Source organism: Diabrotica undecimpunctata, chromosome 1 (assembly GCF_040954645.1).
Source record: "Diabrotica undecimpunctata isolate CICGRU chromosome 1, icDiaUnde3, whole genome shotgun sequence".
Taxonomy (NCBI): domain Eukaryota; kingdom Metazoa; phylum Arthropoda; class Insecta; order Coleoptera; family Chrysomelidae; genus Diabrotica; species Diabrotica undecimpunctata.
Window position 1 is genome coordinate 113,427,015 of NC_092803.1, and position 17,149 is coordinate 113,444,163.

Genomic DNA, 17,149 nt, shown 5'->3' on the forward strand with positions numbered 1-17,149 from the left:
ATAATGAGTTATAATATTAAGTATTTTTCTGATTATATGTTCTAAGTATTCAACTTTTTGTCCTTTCAATATGTGTCGTGATTCCTTTTATTCACGTTCTCTAGTTTGTTTGTGAAGTTTAATAAGTATAAACTCTTTCAATCCTAATATTTCCAATGGCAAGTTTTTACCTGATCAGTGGCGCACCCAGGGGTTTTGGGGGTTAAACCTCCCCCCCGGGCCCTATTCCGACACTGTTACACATTTTAAGGACTCAAAACGAAGGTAACATCATAAGAGAAATTTCGGTGACCAACCAAAACCCCCCCCAGAGGCAAATCCTATACCTGATATTATGTATATAAGCCTATCCTGTACCTGATAGATGTTTTTAACTTTAGATTTAGTGATAGTGTTAAATTTAGTGACAATCATGAATATGGTTTTATTTAAATTGATCTCAAGAACATAATCACAATATGTATTGCGTTCTGTAAATAATTATTTTTGTCGGTCATTATTGTTGTATGCTATATATACAGTCTACTACATGGCATGCAAGCCTGGACGTTGACAATTAACTCGTTTACAACGCCTAGAAAACTTGAAGATGTGGATATTACGCCGCATTCCAAAAATTCCATGGACTGACCATGTTAGAAATGAAGAAGTTTTAAACGTACGAATAGTGACGGTTAACTTTTAGAATTTATTAAAAAACGGAAAATATCTTTTGGACATATAGGATGCGGCATTAGTGCGAGAAAGTCCATTTACTCATTGGTCGTAACAGATACGAAAAAAATAATTTATGTAAACCTTGCAGCATAGATAGGACCATACTTTAAAAACATTTTCATATTTACAGGACTTCCATATTTACAGGATGGAACAAACGTATATACTGTTTTTTTTGACAAATTTTATCAGCTTGGCCGTGAAAATATTAAATCAAAAATAATTTTTCGAAAAAAAAAAAAAAATACATAGTAATCTAAACTGATCCTTCATTTGTTAATATTAGATGATATATCAAAATTCCTTAGTAGTTAAGATTGTTGGTGTGTAAAATATTAATAAAAACAAAATATTATAACTAGTTAGCTATGACTTTGACACTAAACTTGCTTAAAAGTTTAAAATTAGAATATTTTTATACTTCCTCTTGCTTTGTTACTTTTACCAACATGAATTTTTTTAAGGAGGAAACCAATTGATTAGTTTTTGTGTCAGGAGGGTACTTAGACCATTAAAGCTTATAGACACGCCGTATGCTATAGCTCCCGTTTCGAAGACTGAAGCAAACATAAATTGCTTTGCGCAGCTATTCGTGACGTCAGTTTATGGTAGAGAATACGTTAGAAACTAGAAGTGCTTATAGGTATTTGCAAACGTAAAGTGTTCCAATTTAAAACTTTTTCAATAGATTATTTTTTTTTTAATTATCATATTATCTTTCAGTGCATTTAATTGTATGCAGCGACACAAAAAGGGGACAGATATATTATTTAATGGGTAAAAAAAATTCATAAATTAAACTTGAAAAACCTACCAGAAATTTAGCATCCAAAGTTTTTAAAATAGACACATATGAGAGTCTTATATAATTTTTGGGGTGCGCTGTGAAATTTTAAACCACCAAATAGTTCTAAAATTTGCTCCAAAAAAGATGCTGTACCCAGCATTTTCGATTTTCCAAACCGTTTAATTAAGCAAGTTAAAACTAGGAAAATTTTCAGTAAAAAAAAACTGTCTTAGACAAAACAACAGGCTCCAAAAGTGAAAATATAAATATAACAACGAGTGAATCTACTACCATAAAGACTCCAGTAGAAATTCTAGAGGAAACTAGAAACTAGTTGTTGCCATATTGTGACGTCACTTGCGCAGAAGGTGTTTGCTTCAACTATTCGGTACAAGGCGTGTCTATAAGTTTTAATGCTCTAAGGGAGGGTATAACAAAAATGTGCTATTAGCAACAAGAATTCATCATCAGTAACTCCCAGATAGACGACCATCTAGAAGAGAAATTTTCAAAGATTACTAGAATAGTTTCAACGGACTGGACACTTTATTGGGAGATAATGCTACTTTCCACATGAATGGTATTATAAACTATAATTTCCACTATTTCTCAACTTCTAATTTACACCACATTTTCACCCACAGTCATGATCAATAATGATCATTAAATGTTTGGCTGGAATTCCTGGAAATTATGTCATAGGGCCCTTCTTTTTCGAGGATCACGTAAATGGAAAAATGTATCTAAATTTCTTGTACAACGAATTGCCGAAAGTATGTTAAGCTGTACAGTTGGACATACTTACGTAAGAGAATATGTATATGGAAGGAAAGGAGCGAGAAGGTGGCCTCCATGATCTCCAGAGTTAAAAAAGGTAGATTTTATTTTTTGGGCTAAATAAAATATAAGCTGAATAAAGCTTATAACCAGATACAAGTAAAGAAGATATAAATGAGAGAATTAGAAATGAATATATGAGGTTAAACAGAAATGTACTGACTAGTGTCTCTTTTGATTTTCGCTGTTATTTTTGTTAAGTGAATATTTTGTTTTACATTTAATTTTATTTGTATATTAAATGCCACTTTACTGTTTTTACGTACAGCTAAGGTATTTTAATCTCTTATTAAATATTAAAAAAATAAGGATCAGTCTAGATTATTATGTATTTTTTCACGGCCAACCTAATAAAATTCTATCGAATTTTTGTTCTGAAGCTATTTTCTTGTAGCATCTTAAAGCAATTTCTATTTTATTGGGAATAAGCCACAATTTAAGTTTAAAATAAGTTTATTGATTTCCCTTCGGAAATCGTTCTCAATATACAAACATTAATAAATTAAACAAATTTTGATTTTTGTTATTTGGTGAAAAATTCTTCTAATAATTTAATTTTATCTGACTCATTTATATTGACAATTCAGACTTATATATTTTAAAGCAGACGATTTTAAAATGATATTGCCAATATAGCTCTTAATAAGCCATAACCCATATTGACTTCAACTTTCTTTAATAACGAGATTTCGTTCCGAGCGTGGAATTTCCTCCGAATAGCACATTTGGTGTCATCTTCAAGCTGGATGCGTTTTCTACCTATGATTTCAATGTTTTTAAAAGATACATTATCTGATTTGCCTTCACTTTGTTTAAACCTTTTTAGAACACTATACAGTTATCTTTAGTATACAGTACATTTTAGTCAAATCACTACAGAGAGTAATTACATCGTTGACCACCACACTTTTATACCTTTCTCGGAGTCCACAATACACTTTGTATACAATAGTTTTTTCTGCCAAATTTGGGTATTGTTTATTTTGACTGCTCTCGCCTTCCATATTGCTCACAATACTAAAATACGTGTTCACTGGTTCGATAATATAATGCAATAATTAGACCGATTTCAGATGTGTATCTCAGACCGAAAGATATAATAAAATTTTACGACGTCCTGCCTTCGCTGTCGAAAAAACTACTGTAAAAAATGTAAAATATTTATAATTTGTTTATGGGAGTCATGTCCCGTTTTCTTCGATAGCAAACCAACTGAATCCCTGAGTTGCTGGCTTTCATCGATGATCGCAGTTTTAGGGAGGTTTAACTATTAGCTACTAACCTAAAATTATTTATTATATACTATTATTATTTATATCAATAATAATCATATTCCTACATTAACGTGATACATATTATATACAGGTAATTTTACAATACAAGTAGCTTTCTCTAACTTCTTATGAAATTTTTCGTACGCCATTGAAGGACCCATAATAGCGCTGAAACGTCACTATTACTTATAAGAATTTACTGCCTACAATTTTGATTCTCAATTATAGTATCGTAGAGTTAGAAAGTTAATCTCGGTTGGTGAAAAACTGTTTCATTTTTAGAAATGCTTGCCTGGCATGTTCTATTTTACACTTTAATTCCTGCTCTGAGTCCAAGGTCTCATGTATTCAGCAGCCCAGATATTTAAACTTTTCAACCTGTTCAATAGTTTGTCATTTACTAATATGTCTATGTTTGGTGTATTCTTTTTCGTGATTACCATTGTTTTTGTTTTCTTTCCATTAATTTTAAGGCTATGTTCTTCACGCTCTCTCAGTACCTTGTTCAGCATATTTTGCAGTTCTTGTTCGCTTACGATACTTAATACCATATCGGCGGCATATCGGTTGTTATTAACAATTCTTCCGTTTACTTTAAAAGCTATACATAGGTCAATATTGTGTCTTAGTTTTGTACCATTATAGTATAGTTACTATTAATCAAAAGTGATAATGACCGAAACTGGCTACATTTTCTGTAAGAGATTGAGAACACTTTTATGTAGCGCAAATGACCAGAAATAATGCTCTATACGCCAGATACCTTTTCTTTTTCTTCAGTTTAAAGAACCATAATGACGAATATTTTAATCGCACTTTGAACTTAATAATTAAATACAAATAAGTTAAACATAAATAAACCATTATACAAATACAAAAGTATAACCAACAGCTTGATGGTTACACTTTTCGCACAATCTTTTAAATATCTTTTTGAAAACGATTTCGGAATGAAAATCGAAACTTCGTTATTTAAAAATGTAATTTTCATTACAAACAATTCTGGCATATCACCATATAAACATAATATTTAAATTCTTCATAGTTTCCCTCTTGGTTTACAATATAATTACTAACGAAAGATTAATACTGTTTCGATTTTATTCTACATAACAGTATGTGTAGTATTAACCAACTATCTTCAAATACAGTTGTTTCGGGAATGCATCTCAAAAATCCTGACAATATTTTAAAATCTATGCATGTCTAAACGTTAAGTAAGTATATAAAAAGTATATGAAACATACAATATTAAATTATGTGAATTTAATTTTATGTTTCCAATTTATTATAGGAAAATACTTTTCTCGTTAGAAAATTATATTTTAAAACCGACTAGTAATCTAGACGCCAAAACCTAAGACGAAACGAATTTAGGATAACAAAAAGAAGATTAGCGATTTTTAAAAGTGGTTGCTAAACTCAATTGAAGTAGTACCATTAAACAATATATTACTCTTACTTTTCTATACTGCTATACGAATCTTGGTTACTAATGAAACAGCTGATTAGAGTAGCTGTAGCTTCAGAAAGATGAAATTCATTTTCTTCCAATTGCCAGAAATGGTCGTTTCCAGATATGGTATTCAAACTGAAATATGAAAATAATATTTTAATATATTAATTACTGCGCTTAAAGACTATTGTTAGCAGTAGTTTTCTAATAATACTATAGAGCTGTCGAAAAAAAAAATGTAATTAAAATAGGCTATGCAATTACATATACTATAGGTACTTATATCGCTTATTAGCAGTTTAGCCACCGCCCCGAATGACGTGATGTATGGATTCATGGAATCAATATGACTCTCGATGCGTTGAATTAGGTGATCTTGTCTGGTTTTATAATCCACAATGTCGTCAAGGCTTGTCTCCTAAACTGCAAAGACAATGAGAAGGTCCGGTTAAATTAAAAAGAGAATAAATGATGTAATATACAGGATTAAGAAGTTGCCTAAATGCAAACCAAAAGTGGTTCACACAAATCGTCTTGCACCTTATGCTGGCTCAAATGAAACAGAAGTATGAACCATTCAACATGAAAGAAAGAGTGTTAGGTTCGGAGTGACCACAGAAGTTCAGCAGGATCTATTAGTGTTACGGAAAACGACCCTCTAGCCCACTGTTGCCCAAGACCTGGAGATGACTAAAAAAATACCGTCCGTATTCAATAAGAAGTTTGATCGCTTGGAAGACTTAAAAAAGCAGCAGCCTAAAGTTGTAAGAGTAGTGAAATTAGAAGATGGTCCTTGATCTTTGCTGTATATGGTGACCAGGAAGTCGTATACAAAATAATATAAATGAGGATATAAGGCATACTCTAACTAATTTGAAGACAATCATGTGCAATTATGACATCAAACATTTGACTATACGAAAATTAGGTCATGTACTAGAAAATCTGGATTGGAAGATTGTGAGAAGCACGCTTGAAGTGAACTTCCGAGAAACCGGCGTACGAATATGAATTAATATGTGCTGCAATAACCCGAAGAGGTCGTGCCCTTCAAAGACACTAGACTGTTATTTCTTCTTGAGGGGTTTATGCAGAGCTGGAGAGTCCTGTAGATTCCGCCATCCTGGGCCTACATATAGAGTTGGTGATCGAGACGCTCAGATCTAAGAGGGGAGCAGTGTAACGAGTTAGCTAATTTGGACGTATACCGTACAACGGTTGCATCTCTTAGAAGGATGATGCATGTTCTAGAATTTTCAAAATGGATCGACCGGCTTACAGAGCAGTTCAGAGCAGCGAGGCGTCCATACAGGCAAGAATAGAGGTGAACTATCCAGATTATTCTAGTAAATAAAAATTTCGGTATTTAAGGAGCGCTGTTGTTAGTTTTAGTGCGTTGATAAGAGAATATTGTACTGCAAACTTTAAATTAATAGTTTATATTAATTAGAACTGCTCGTATTTATTGTTAAACACTTAACTACAATATGATACCATTCTCGAAATTTTCAACTCATAACATGGCCGGCTTATTTCCCTACCAGATCCAGGCCTGGCAAAAATAAGTGTCATGTCAATTTGGTAAGAACAAAACGCCAATTAATAAACACCTACAGGTTAATACAGCTCCTGATTTTTAAAATAATCTTATTATCAATTAAGGTTTAACCCCATACAAATACAATATTCTTAATATAGGTTGTACATAACCATATCTTCATTATCATCATTCAGCCAATCGCGCCCACTGCTGGACATAGGTCTCCCTCAGTTTCTTCCAATGTTCTCAACACTGGATCGCTTTTAGCCCGTTTCCGCTACTCTTTTTCTAACTAACCATATATTAGAGATGAGATAATATGGGCATGTGTCAAAATATTCTGTTTATATAGAATTCATGACTATCAATAGATTTATTAAATACTTCTCACGTCAAAACGTTGCTAAGCAAGGATATTCAAACTCGTACTGTTGATTATATCATCATCAACTATAGCGTCCACTGTTGAATATATTATTATGCCTCCGTCTAGGATATAGGTTGGGAGTCTGTAATTATATTCAGACAATGCATTGATTTCAAAAACGACGTGCGAAGCCTAGAGGTTTTTTTGGGCCTCTTTCCTGCTACTTCCGTAACGAATCAGGTCTCATAAACTTGCATACAGAAGATACATAAATAAATAAATCAATAAAAAAAATAACTCACTTATTATAAACGGTGATGAGACTGTCAAACGGAATATTCATACTCTCAAGAGCTGTAGGTACTAGTTGTCTATCGCCTCTTAACTTTGCATTCACTATTTCTAATTCATAGATAATATAATCTGAAACAAAACAGTTTTATTAATTCAGTTATCTACAACAGTGTGGTCCAACCTCAGGCACGCGCGCCGCATGCGACCCGAGGCTTGTTAAACTACGGCCCCCTCAAATACATTTCAAAAATATTGCCATTAATAACTTTTACCTGTTCCAACCCTGTCTAACTTTCCATAATCTTAAGAAAGTAGTTAATCTTGAACACCCATTTCTGATGAGCGGGCAGTTAGCTGTTAACAGTGGCGAATAAATTAAATGTTAAATTCAGAATAAGTAGTGCCAAAAAACGCAAAATTTTCGAAGAGAATCGTACGTTCCAAGGAAATTGGGAAAATCAATATTTCTTCATCGAATTAAAAGGCAAACCTCAGTGCATTATTTGTTGTCAAGTACTCGCGGTATCAAAAGAATACAATATTAGTAGGCATTATAAAACCCAGCACAAAACAAAATACGACAAATATCAAGGTGAAGCTCGCAACACTCTTGTAAAAGAACTTAAAGCTAAATTGAATAAACAAAAATCTCTATTTACAAAACCGACAGCTGTTCAATCATCAAGCTTAGCAGCATCATATGAAGTATGTTTAGAGCTTGTCAAAAGTAAAAAAGCATTTAGAGATGGAGAAATGATTTGGCAATGGCCAAAAATTTTGAATGTGTTTCAGTTTCCCATCAAACTGTATCTAGGAGAGTTGATGAGCTGAATACTGATGTGTTTAAAAAAATAGCCGACACAGTTCTTGATTGTTTGTACTACTCCTTAGCCCTGGACAAATCTGTTGATATTACTGACAAAAATCAGCTATTAATTTTTGTTAGATGCATCAATGAAGATTTTTGTGTAACTGAGGAACTTCTAAAACTGCACCACATGGAAGGCGGGACCAAAGGTATGAATATATTTAATGGAAGAACATATTTTATAAATTACTCAGTAAGATTTTAATTTATCTACATTACCGAAATGTTTTATTTAAATAAACATTAATTCGATTTATCTGCTTTAATATTAATTTTATTTATCACATAATCATTCTCCTCTAAAATCTGTCCCTTTGTAATGCTCCGACACTGTATTTTGATATCTGTATTAGGTATATAATCGTGGGTTTATATTTTAATTCCTATGTGAACAGGGTTTGAACAATAATATCTATACGCCCTTATACGCCTCTATAAAAAAGACCCTTTGAAAAATAATATATATACGAACATTATCTATACAACAGCAAAGGAAATTATTTTGATTGATTTTACTTTGACCACCCTTACCTGCCCTTTAAAGATTTGCATTTGTAATGAATTAATAATTGCAACCAAATAGCCTCTAAGATTGATCGATTATCTGCTATTTTTAATGGGAAATAACCACAACTTTAATTGAAAATGCGGTTATTTTGACGTTTCGATTTACACCTCGGAAATCGTTCTCATTTTCTTCAATGACATCTGACCAAATTTGGGGCATAACATTTTCCAAGCGACCTATCTGCGATGTATTACTAAGTTTTTTCAGAAATGAAATAAAAATCAACTGAACTATGTTAATAAGTTAATTCTACGGTTTTGTATACTCCACTGTAAAACTAGTCACACACCTCACAAACGCAATATTTGACGAACACAACTTTTTTTCGTTACCAAAAGGAAAGCTTATCTAATTCAAACGTTTTTAAGACATTCCTATAGATTTGAGAATGTTGAAGTAAAATTTGATATGAATTGTCCTAGCAAGTGACGTTTGAAGAAATCTTGACATATCCACGTTGTTTTCAAAACTTACGATAACATAGAGGTCTTTTAAACTAGGCACCTAAGAAATATTCTTAAATAAATAAAAAAATCTTTAAAATTCATTAAAGAAAATACTTGACTTACCTAAAGGAAAACAGTTCATTGATTTAGCATAATTTTTGGCTAAATGTTTGACTTTGTTTAATAATTGACATACTTTGTCTGTTCCAGTTCCGGTAGTCTTCTTTAGCTCGTCGGTCAATATTTGTTGCCATATAGTTTCTATTAACGCTGGATCGGTATATCCGGCACAATCAATAATGGCCAGCTGACATTCGAGGAGTTTGAACGGCTCAGCGAAATTTTCGTACAACTACAAATAAGATACGTTCATAATCATAATTCTGCAACAAGACTTACAAGTAAATGCATATAACAAAATTGGAGATGAGCCATGTAAAAGAAATCCGTCGATAGAAAGTCTGTCATAAAATAAAATATATAATAAATTTACATATTGCAGTGATCATATCGCGCATGGGCTGCAATAGTGGTACAACTCAAAAGCACGCGTTTTGGACTATGAACAGGTGTACATATGAAAAGACACATGATTTTTAGTAGAAATACCGGCATAACTCTTAATTCAATATTAGGCCGTAAGATGGCAGAAGTCTCGCTATTGTATTATTTGATTAGTTCCAATCCAAGTATTGGCTGCATTACTGACAGTACTCAGTTTGCGTCCAACGCTTGATAGGATCAGGGCACGTTTTTGTAATCAAAAGTGACAAATTTTGAGTTAAGTCAGTATTGCTGAAATATTTGGCATTCTCTAGTGACACTTTTAGAGTTGTCCCAGTATTGCATGAAAACCACTTGGTGTTATTTTTTGTATCGGTGCCGTTATTACAAAAACATTTTAAATAAAACTTCTTATTCGCTAAGTGCAAGTTAGGAAAAACGACACAGCGAAGTTTTTAGCACATTTAATATATTAGTCGTATATAAACACAAATAACATGACTTAAATTTGTTTATTTAATACAATAATTATTATAATTTATATCGATAATTAACTTTGAAAATTTTGAATGGATTTTTGACTGTAAAAATGGGTAGGTATATTTTTTACGTTTAAATTTCATCATTTGAACATTTAAAATAAAGGTTATTAAAAGGTAAACATTTCGGAAGAGCGACACCTAGTGGCAGCGAAGTTTTTAGTAAACTGCAAATAAAATGACTTGTTTTTTTAATACAATAATTATTGTAACTTTTATTTATATTTTATTTTTAATTCCCCTTTCTCTTTGCATTAATTTGTGCTTAAATTTGGAAAAGAATAGAACTTAGATTGACTATTTCTTGTTGTATTTTTATAATTTATTTGCATTTGTAAAATCCCATTTTCTCCACTGATAATCCTTATGAAATGTGCTAAAAAATGCAAGCATCCGCCGCTTCACGCGCACGATCGTTTCTCGTATCCCCTCCAAGAACTTACACACACCGGATAAGATGATAATAATGGAGAAATAAAGATAAAGAATATAGTTACATCTTACAAAAATAAAAGTATAGCTGTTAAATACATTTCCAGTTTGGAGTATTTAATCTTAGAGTCCGCGGTAAAATCACACCTTTATTCAAACATTAAATTATGTACTTTTCTCTTCTTTTTTTTTAAATTATATTTCACGAATTATAAACGAAATATTTGGTTTCCTTCAATAGACCAGGCTGTATCTGATTTGAAATGTCCACATTTGGGTGGGAAGTATATAGACATAGTTTTTTTTAGAAATCGCTTTCAAGTATCACTAGAAATCGTAATTCCACTACGCGTGAGTTCTCAAAAGTGATCTTAAGTCCTATTAAACAATATATCAAATAACTTGATATAAAAAAAATATATTAAAGAAATTCAGTAGGGGTTCTGGACCCTGGACTGGGGTATTAGCCCCTTCGTTTGCCAGGCTGTCCGCTTCCTTATTTCTTGCAATTCCCTTGTGACCTGGCAACCACATCAGAGCTACTTTGTTGCGTTTGCCAGCTTCTTGAGGGATTGTTTACAGTTCCAAACCAACTTTGACTCATAACTAAAGAGCCTTTAGGCGGCTTGACTGTCTGATAAAATAAAGACTTTTGCCCTACGAGTGTCTCGGTGGGACCTCGATGAGACATTCTTGGGCACTAATGTCTATAGCATTGATTTCTGCACGAAAGATAGTTGGGGCGTTTCCAAGAGATTTGGGTAGCGTAAAATTGGGTCCAGTAACTCCCACTCCTGCCCTTTCGTCTATCTTAGATCCATCCATATACCATACGAGTGAACCTTCTTCCAGTTTCGGTTTAACTTCTTCAGCAATGAGGGTTTTTTATGACCACTTTAAAGGGTGTTTCGAAGTCGAATTTGACTGGCATGCTATCTGTCGGCCTGTCCTTAGAATTAAATGGCATTTCTTCCAAGATTTTTATATGACCAATTAGATCTCCAGGTTTCATTATTTGTGTCTATCCAGTAAGGCGGTGGCTACTGTACTATACAATATGTTAATATTATCCTGAAAAATTTTAGTAATTTTTATCATTTGGTGGGTTAACCCGGAACTTAAAAACAGAACTTGTAGTTTTTCGATAAAAATAGAAAGGTGTCTATAATAGTTGTATAAGAATAAAATGCTTCTGGCAAAAAGGTGTAAGACCAACAATAGCATCACATTTGATTATCAGATATACATTTAAAGCTTTAAAGATCTGAAGACAATATATAGATACCTGTGATATTTCAAAAAGTCCCGAATTCAGAGCTGCAACAATATCTCCATAATTTTCGATTTGATTTTGTTGATTCATAACAGCCTCTAAAATTTGTTCTTGTACCTTGGCCACTTCTAATTTATCCTCCAAATCTCTCAGGAAGACACCTAAATATGGCGCATATCCTATTTTGTCGCTTCTCATACACATTATGGATCGGGCTAAGTAGGCCAATCTTTCTTTTAGAGGAATGTTAATACTGAAAAGAAACATTAATAAATTAAATTTAATTGCTTACTGAATCAGAGTAAAATTTTAGCAAATGTGTACTAAATAATGCACAAAAGTTCTGATAGCTCATATTCCCACTATAAATAGAAACAGAATGGAAACAAAAAATGATTACCCGCTTATTATTTATAAACAAAGAATTTCACAAGATTGAAGAAAGGAAAAAACAAAACATTATAAGTAATCCAAAAACGCTCATAAGAAGGGATGTAAAGATGATAACAATATCATATGTAAATGGCTTATACGCTTTGAATGTAACAATTTCTACGTAGGAGAAACCACAAGACCACTAAGTGTCTGGATAAACGAACATAAAACATACATCAAAAACAGAGAGTTCGACAAATCGACACATGAAAGAAACAGACGTAAAAAAGAGAATAATCAAAGTAGCAGGTCTCATCTTACTTAATGAAGAAAAATGTGTAGCAAACGTTCAAAAGAATGTAGTAAGCTCTGGTTGCCAATACCAAAAGAAGAAGTCAGCAGCAAGAACATACCAACATTAGCGGATTAATTAGAAAGACGGAGACGGAGATCATATTCAATTATACATAATACATATACAAAACACAATTCATAAACATATAATATATAAGCACATAATACAAAAACACATAACACATAAACACACAAAACAATCAGAATTAACTATCATTCTGAGAGTACAAACATCACACTCAGAATTATCAACAGAAAGCGTGGCTATTTGCCTACAACATTGAGGCCAAGTAAGTTAACCGTCAATTTGCAAAACACTATCCGCCAAAAAGTTGGTTATAATAACAGCTCACTAATTTAAAATAATCATTTTTGAAAACGATCTTCGAAGTGGAAATCGAAACGTCAAATAACAATTATAAAATATAATTTTCATTACAATCAATTGTGGCTTAATCCCATATAACCATAATATTTAACATTCCTATTAAATCAATTTTATTAATCTACATCCTAACTAACCAAAACACCACTTACCCACTTCTTGATGCCAGGCTATTAAGAATTTTAGCTGCAGCAGCATGGTCATTGCGGTGTTCATAGAATTTCCATAGAAGGTCCAAAGCAACAGTATCATTTGGATTTTGAGCTGCTGTTCTTTTAAGATATGTCTCCAAGGAATCGTTGTTAATTGTTAGTAAATCTCCAGTCATATTTTTAGATATTAGCCAATCGTATAAGGTTATATGCATTATTTGATCGGGAGTTTCCAAAATATCGGTGATCACTTGTTTCATCTAAAAGAAAAGTAGTTTTAACATGATTAAAGACAAGTAATACAGTATGTTATGAGTGTTGGGCTAGAAACCTGGAAATAGCGAAAACCCATAAGCGAATAGTGGAGGCACTATACTGAAATCAAATCTTAACTGTCTTCCTGTATGTTTATTTACCAGTTTTGAGTATAAGAAACCAGTTCACGAAAAGTTCTTGCCTAGATGAGTTGGTATTTTGTGGAATACAAATTTTAGATTCTCATGTCGCTCCATTCATCGTCCGTTTTGCTTTGAAAATTGTATAAGGCATAGATTTAGGCAATAATATGAATTTTGGTTTCGAAAAGTAAGAAATCTTCGGATTTTGACTTTTTGGTTTTATAGATTTATTCTTTTATTTGCTATGATTCGGAAAATAGCGATATAATTTCGATGTGCGTCATCAATTTTCGTACAGCGTTACCTGATTTTTGGGATAGTAGGGAACGTAGAATATTATCAAATAAGAAGACGAAACAACGATCGGAGTAAAAGTTAACGGCAGAACTATCAATAACATCACATGTGTAGATGATACTGTGCTAATGGTAGATATCCATTTATAGCGCTGTAAAGAGAGTAATAAAATTTTTTAAACTTCTTACAAATAGCTTTACTTCAAAGAGAACCTTTCCCTCGATATTGTACAGTTATTTGCCTTTATGCTTCCTGTTTTAAAAAATACCGTTATGTTTATATGTTTGCACCGAAAATGAAAATAAGTCGGTTCTTGTTAAGAAGGAATTCTTTAAGTGAGGATGATTCTGTTCTAGGGGATAGTTTGTCCAATTTAAAAAAGAGAGAATCACTTTTCGTTGGGTAGTCTAAGAGATTAGACTGACTTTTGGTTGCGTCGTCTAAGAGTTTGGACGTATTTCTTTCTCTGGGAATTTATCTATTAGTGTATATATACACTTCTATTGTATACCAAGTAGTTTGATCTAACAACCGAGTAGATCAAATATACATTATAAATTAACTTCAGAGTTTGATACTAAAGTTGAGTACGGTTTAAATGCAGTGCGATTTAAAAGGCAATAGTTACTTTAAGTGGTCTTACTATTAAAATTACCTCCAATTATCTCCAAAGGTAAGGTAATCTACGGGCTATCTTCGACAGCATTTTCCTGATCAGTGGTTAAAGCTAACCACCGATGCAATCAATTCCTCTAAGGAACAACTATTTCATCAATAGAACTTTTCAGAACTTTCATTAACCTTCATATCTTTTCATTAGCAAATATTAATTACAAACATACCGAAAATATAAGCTGATTATAGCCGTAAATGTCTAATGGAACAAAAAATTTCGGTTTAGCAGTGTTGGCATGTTTTTATAATGTGTGTATACTTCAAATATAAAAAGATAAAGCTTTATAAAAGTACATTTTGTTTATATTATGTTATGAATTATGCAATTTTTGATTTATATAAAACAAGAATGAGTAAATATTTGTTTTTTGGAGATTCATTGCAGTTAATTATTAGAATTTTTTTTTGGAAATTGCGCTTTGATAAATTAGGGGATAGATTTGGCAATCGTCAAATCAGTCGTTGCCAGATTGTAACAGATGTTTGCAATTAATCTCGAAAGAGGCAAATATTTACTCGTTATTGTTTCATATTAATTAAAAATTGCAGAATTCATACTGCAAGTATGAATATAAAAAATAGTAATTTTTAAAAGCTTTCTCTTTTTATATTTAAAGAATACAACATATGCATTATAAAAACATCCCAACATTGCCAAACCGAAATATTTTATTTCATGTTTGACATTTACGGCTATATTCAGCTTGTACTCGGTAAACTCAACCAAACACTCATTATTTAAATGAAAGCTGTGCGAGTAGCTTCTTGTGAACCAAATACGGTTTGGTCCCTATTTTAATTTTTGGTAAAACCGAATTTTATAATCTTGTCTCTGTACTTTTGCAACTGTATTGTAAGTTAATTTAGTATTATTTTGTGCTTGCTATAAATTATTACTTTTAAAGCCAGTTCTCTCGTGATAAGCCTAAAACATTAAGGAGAGATATTTATATGATCTACTCTTTTGTTTTTTTTTTAAACATCGAGTTCTGCTTAATGTTATATTTTATTTATATGTGCATATGTCTGTATCTATCATAATGAAAGATTTCACATTTTTTATATGTTACGGTAGATTTATTTGTATTTTTGTTTTTGGAATTCAACCGTCTGGTGATTCAGTTATTTGAATATACATATTTTGTTTTGTTTACCTACTGAATTTTATTTATCTACTCCTCAGAAGATTCCTGATAATTGAGTATCTCTGAATATTTGCTAATAAAAATATTTAACTATCACGATATCTTCGACCAGGAGGAAGATCAAGCTATATATGTTTGTAGGTAAGTCTTCTTCTTCTTCTTCGGCTTTTCCCATTATGAGTTCGCCGTTTTCGTCCTCCACAGCACTCTATTCTTCCAGTCACCTTCTCTGAGGTCTCTATCTATGGTCGGTAGGTAAGTAGGTGGACGAATTCCACCGAACATATTTATTATTTGATTATGTAGTGTGTTGACCACATTTATTTAATAATTAACTATTAATATCTATTCTGGTATTTGGTCTCAGAACCTAATTATCTCTCCTTATCTCTTTTCGTTTCTAAGGTTTCTAAATTTTCCCCTTGTAACCCCAAAAAGATAAGTGGCGCTCTTTTTTCTTATCTTCTCTTATCTTTTGGTATCTATTTCTTTGTCTTTTCTAATCTATCTTATCTTGTCTTATCTTTATTATTTCTTCTGTTGGATCCATTCCCGGTTCCAAAAGCTAGTTTCGAACACGCGACTCGCTCTCCACCAACTATCTAGCTGCCGTTCGCAGTGTCTCCATTGGTGACCTTTCTAAACCCCATCCAAAAAAGATTTCCGAGGTTACAAGGTATCTCTGCGTTTTAGTTACATTCTGAAGCATATGACAAAGGTAAAATTATTCGCCCTACATAAATTATCACCATAAATTCAATGGTTCTCCAACGAAAAGTAGTTAAACATTTATTTCTCTATTAAAAATTTGGAAATCTTTTCACAATGTATTGAGCCATTTTGTGGTAAAACTCTTATTTTAGTGAGAGCTTCATTTTTTCAGATTATGGACATTTGTTTGAAAACGATATTGACCACCGCCGGGTGATATAAATTAAAAATCCATTGGCGTATTGGTTGTTCAATGCTATATATAATTATATAATTTCTGAGTAATAAACTTATCAAAATAATGCAAATTATATTTTTTGCTGTGTCTACATAATATATGAATGATTTTGAATGTTCGTATAGGTTTTAGCTTAGGAAAATTCTATGCAGTTGTTGTACTGTAAAAAAATCTCATTGACTAAGTGTAACAAACTTGAGAGGAAATAATATATCACTTATGTCATACGGTTATTAGTTTATGATTTAAAGAAATTTAAATTCATCGACAGAGATGAATTTTTTTCTGACGAATCAACTTTTATTTTAATGAAAAAGTAAGTCGGCAGAACTGACGTTGTTCCTGAATCCAGAATTAATTAAACCAAACTTTTACAACTAGGTAGATTAGACGAAGTGGTATTTTTACAAAATATCATATTTTAAAAAAATTCCTTAATATTTACTTTTAGGCAAGGTTAGATTATTTATTAAAAAGTTTTTAATAAACACATTTAGAATCATTGTCTTTATCATAT

General features: G+C 32.1%; 1 protein-coding gene across 1 annotated transcript in view; it reads right to left on the reverse strand.

The window, feature by feature from the left end:
• Positions 1–17,149, reverse strand: part of Nup154 (nuclear pore complex protein Nup154) — a 54,484-nt gene that overhangs the window by 553 nt on the left and 36,782 nt on the right. The window contains exons 11-15 of the mRNA XM_072547067.1: positions 13,169–13,428; positions 11,915–12,155; positions 9,278–9,506; positions 7,281–7,401; positions 5,078–5,206 (exon numbers count right to left, since the gene is read on the reverse strand). Coding sequence (XP_072403168.1) covers positions 5,078–5,206; positions 7,281–7,401; positions 9,278–9,506; positions 11,915–12,155; positions 13,169–13,428 — 980 coding nt within the window. The remainder of the gene's footprint in view (positions 1–5,077; positions 5,207–7,280; positions 7,402–9,277; positions 9,507–11,914; positions 12,156–13,168; positions 13,429–17,149) is intronic.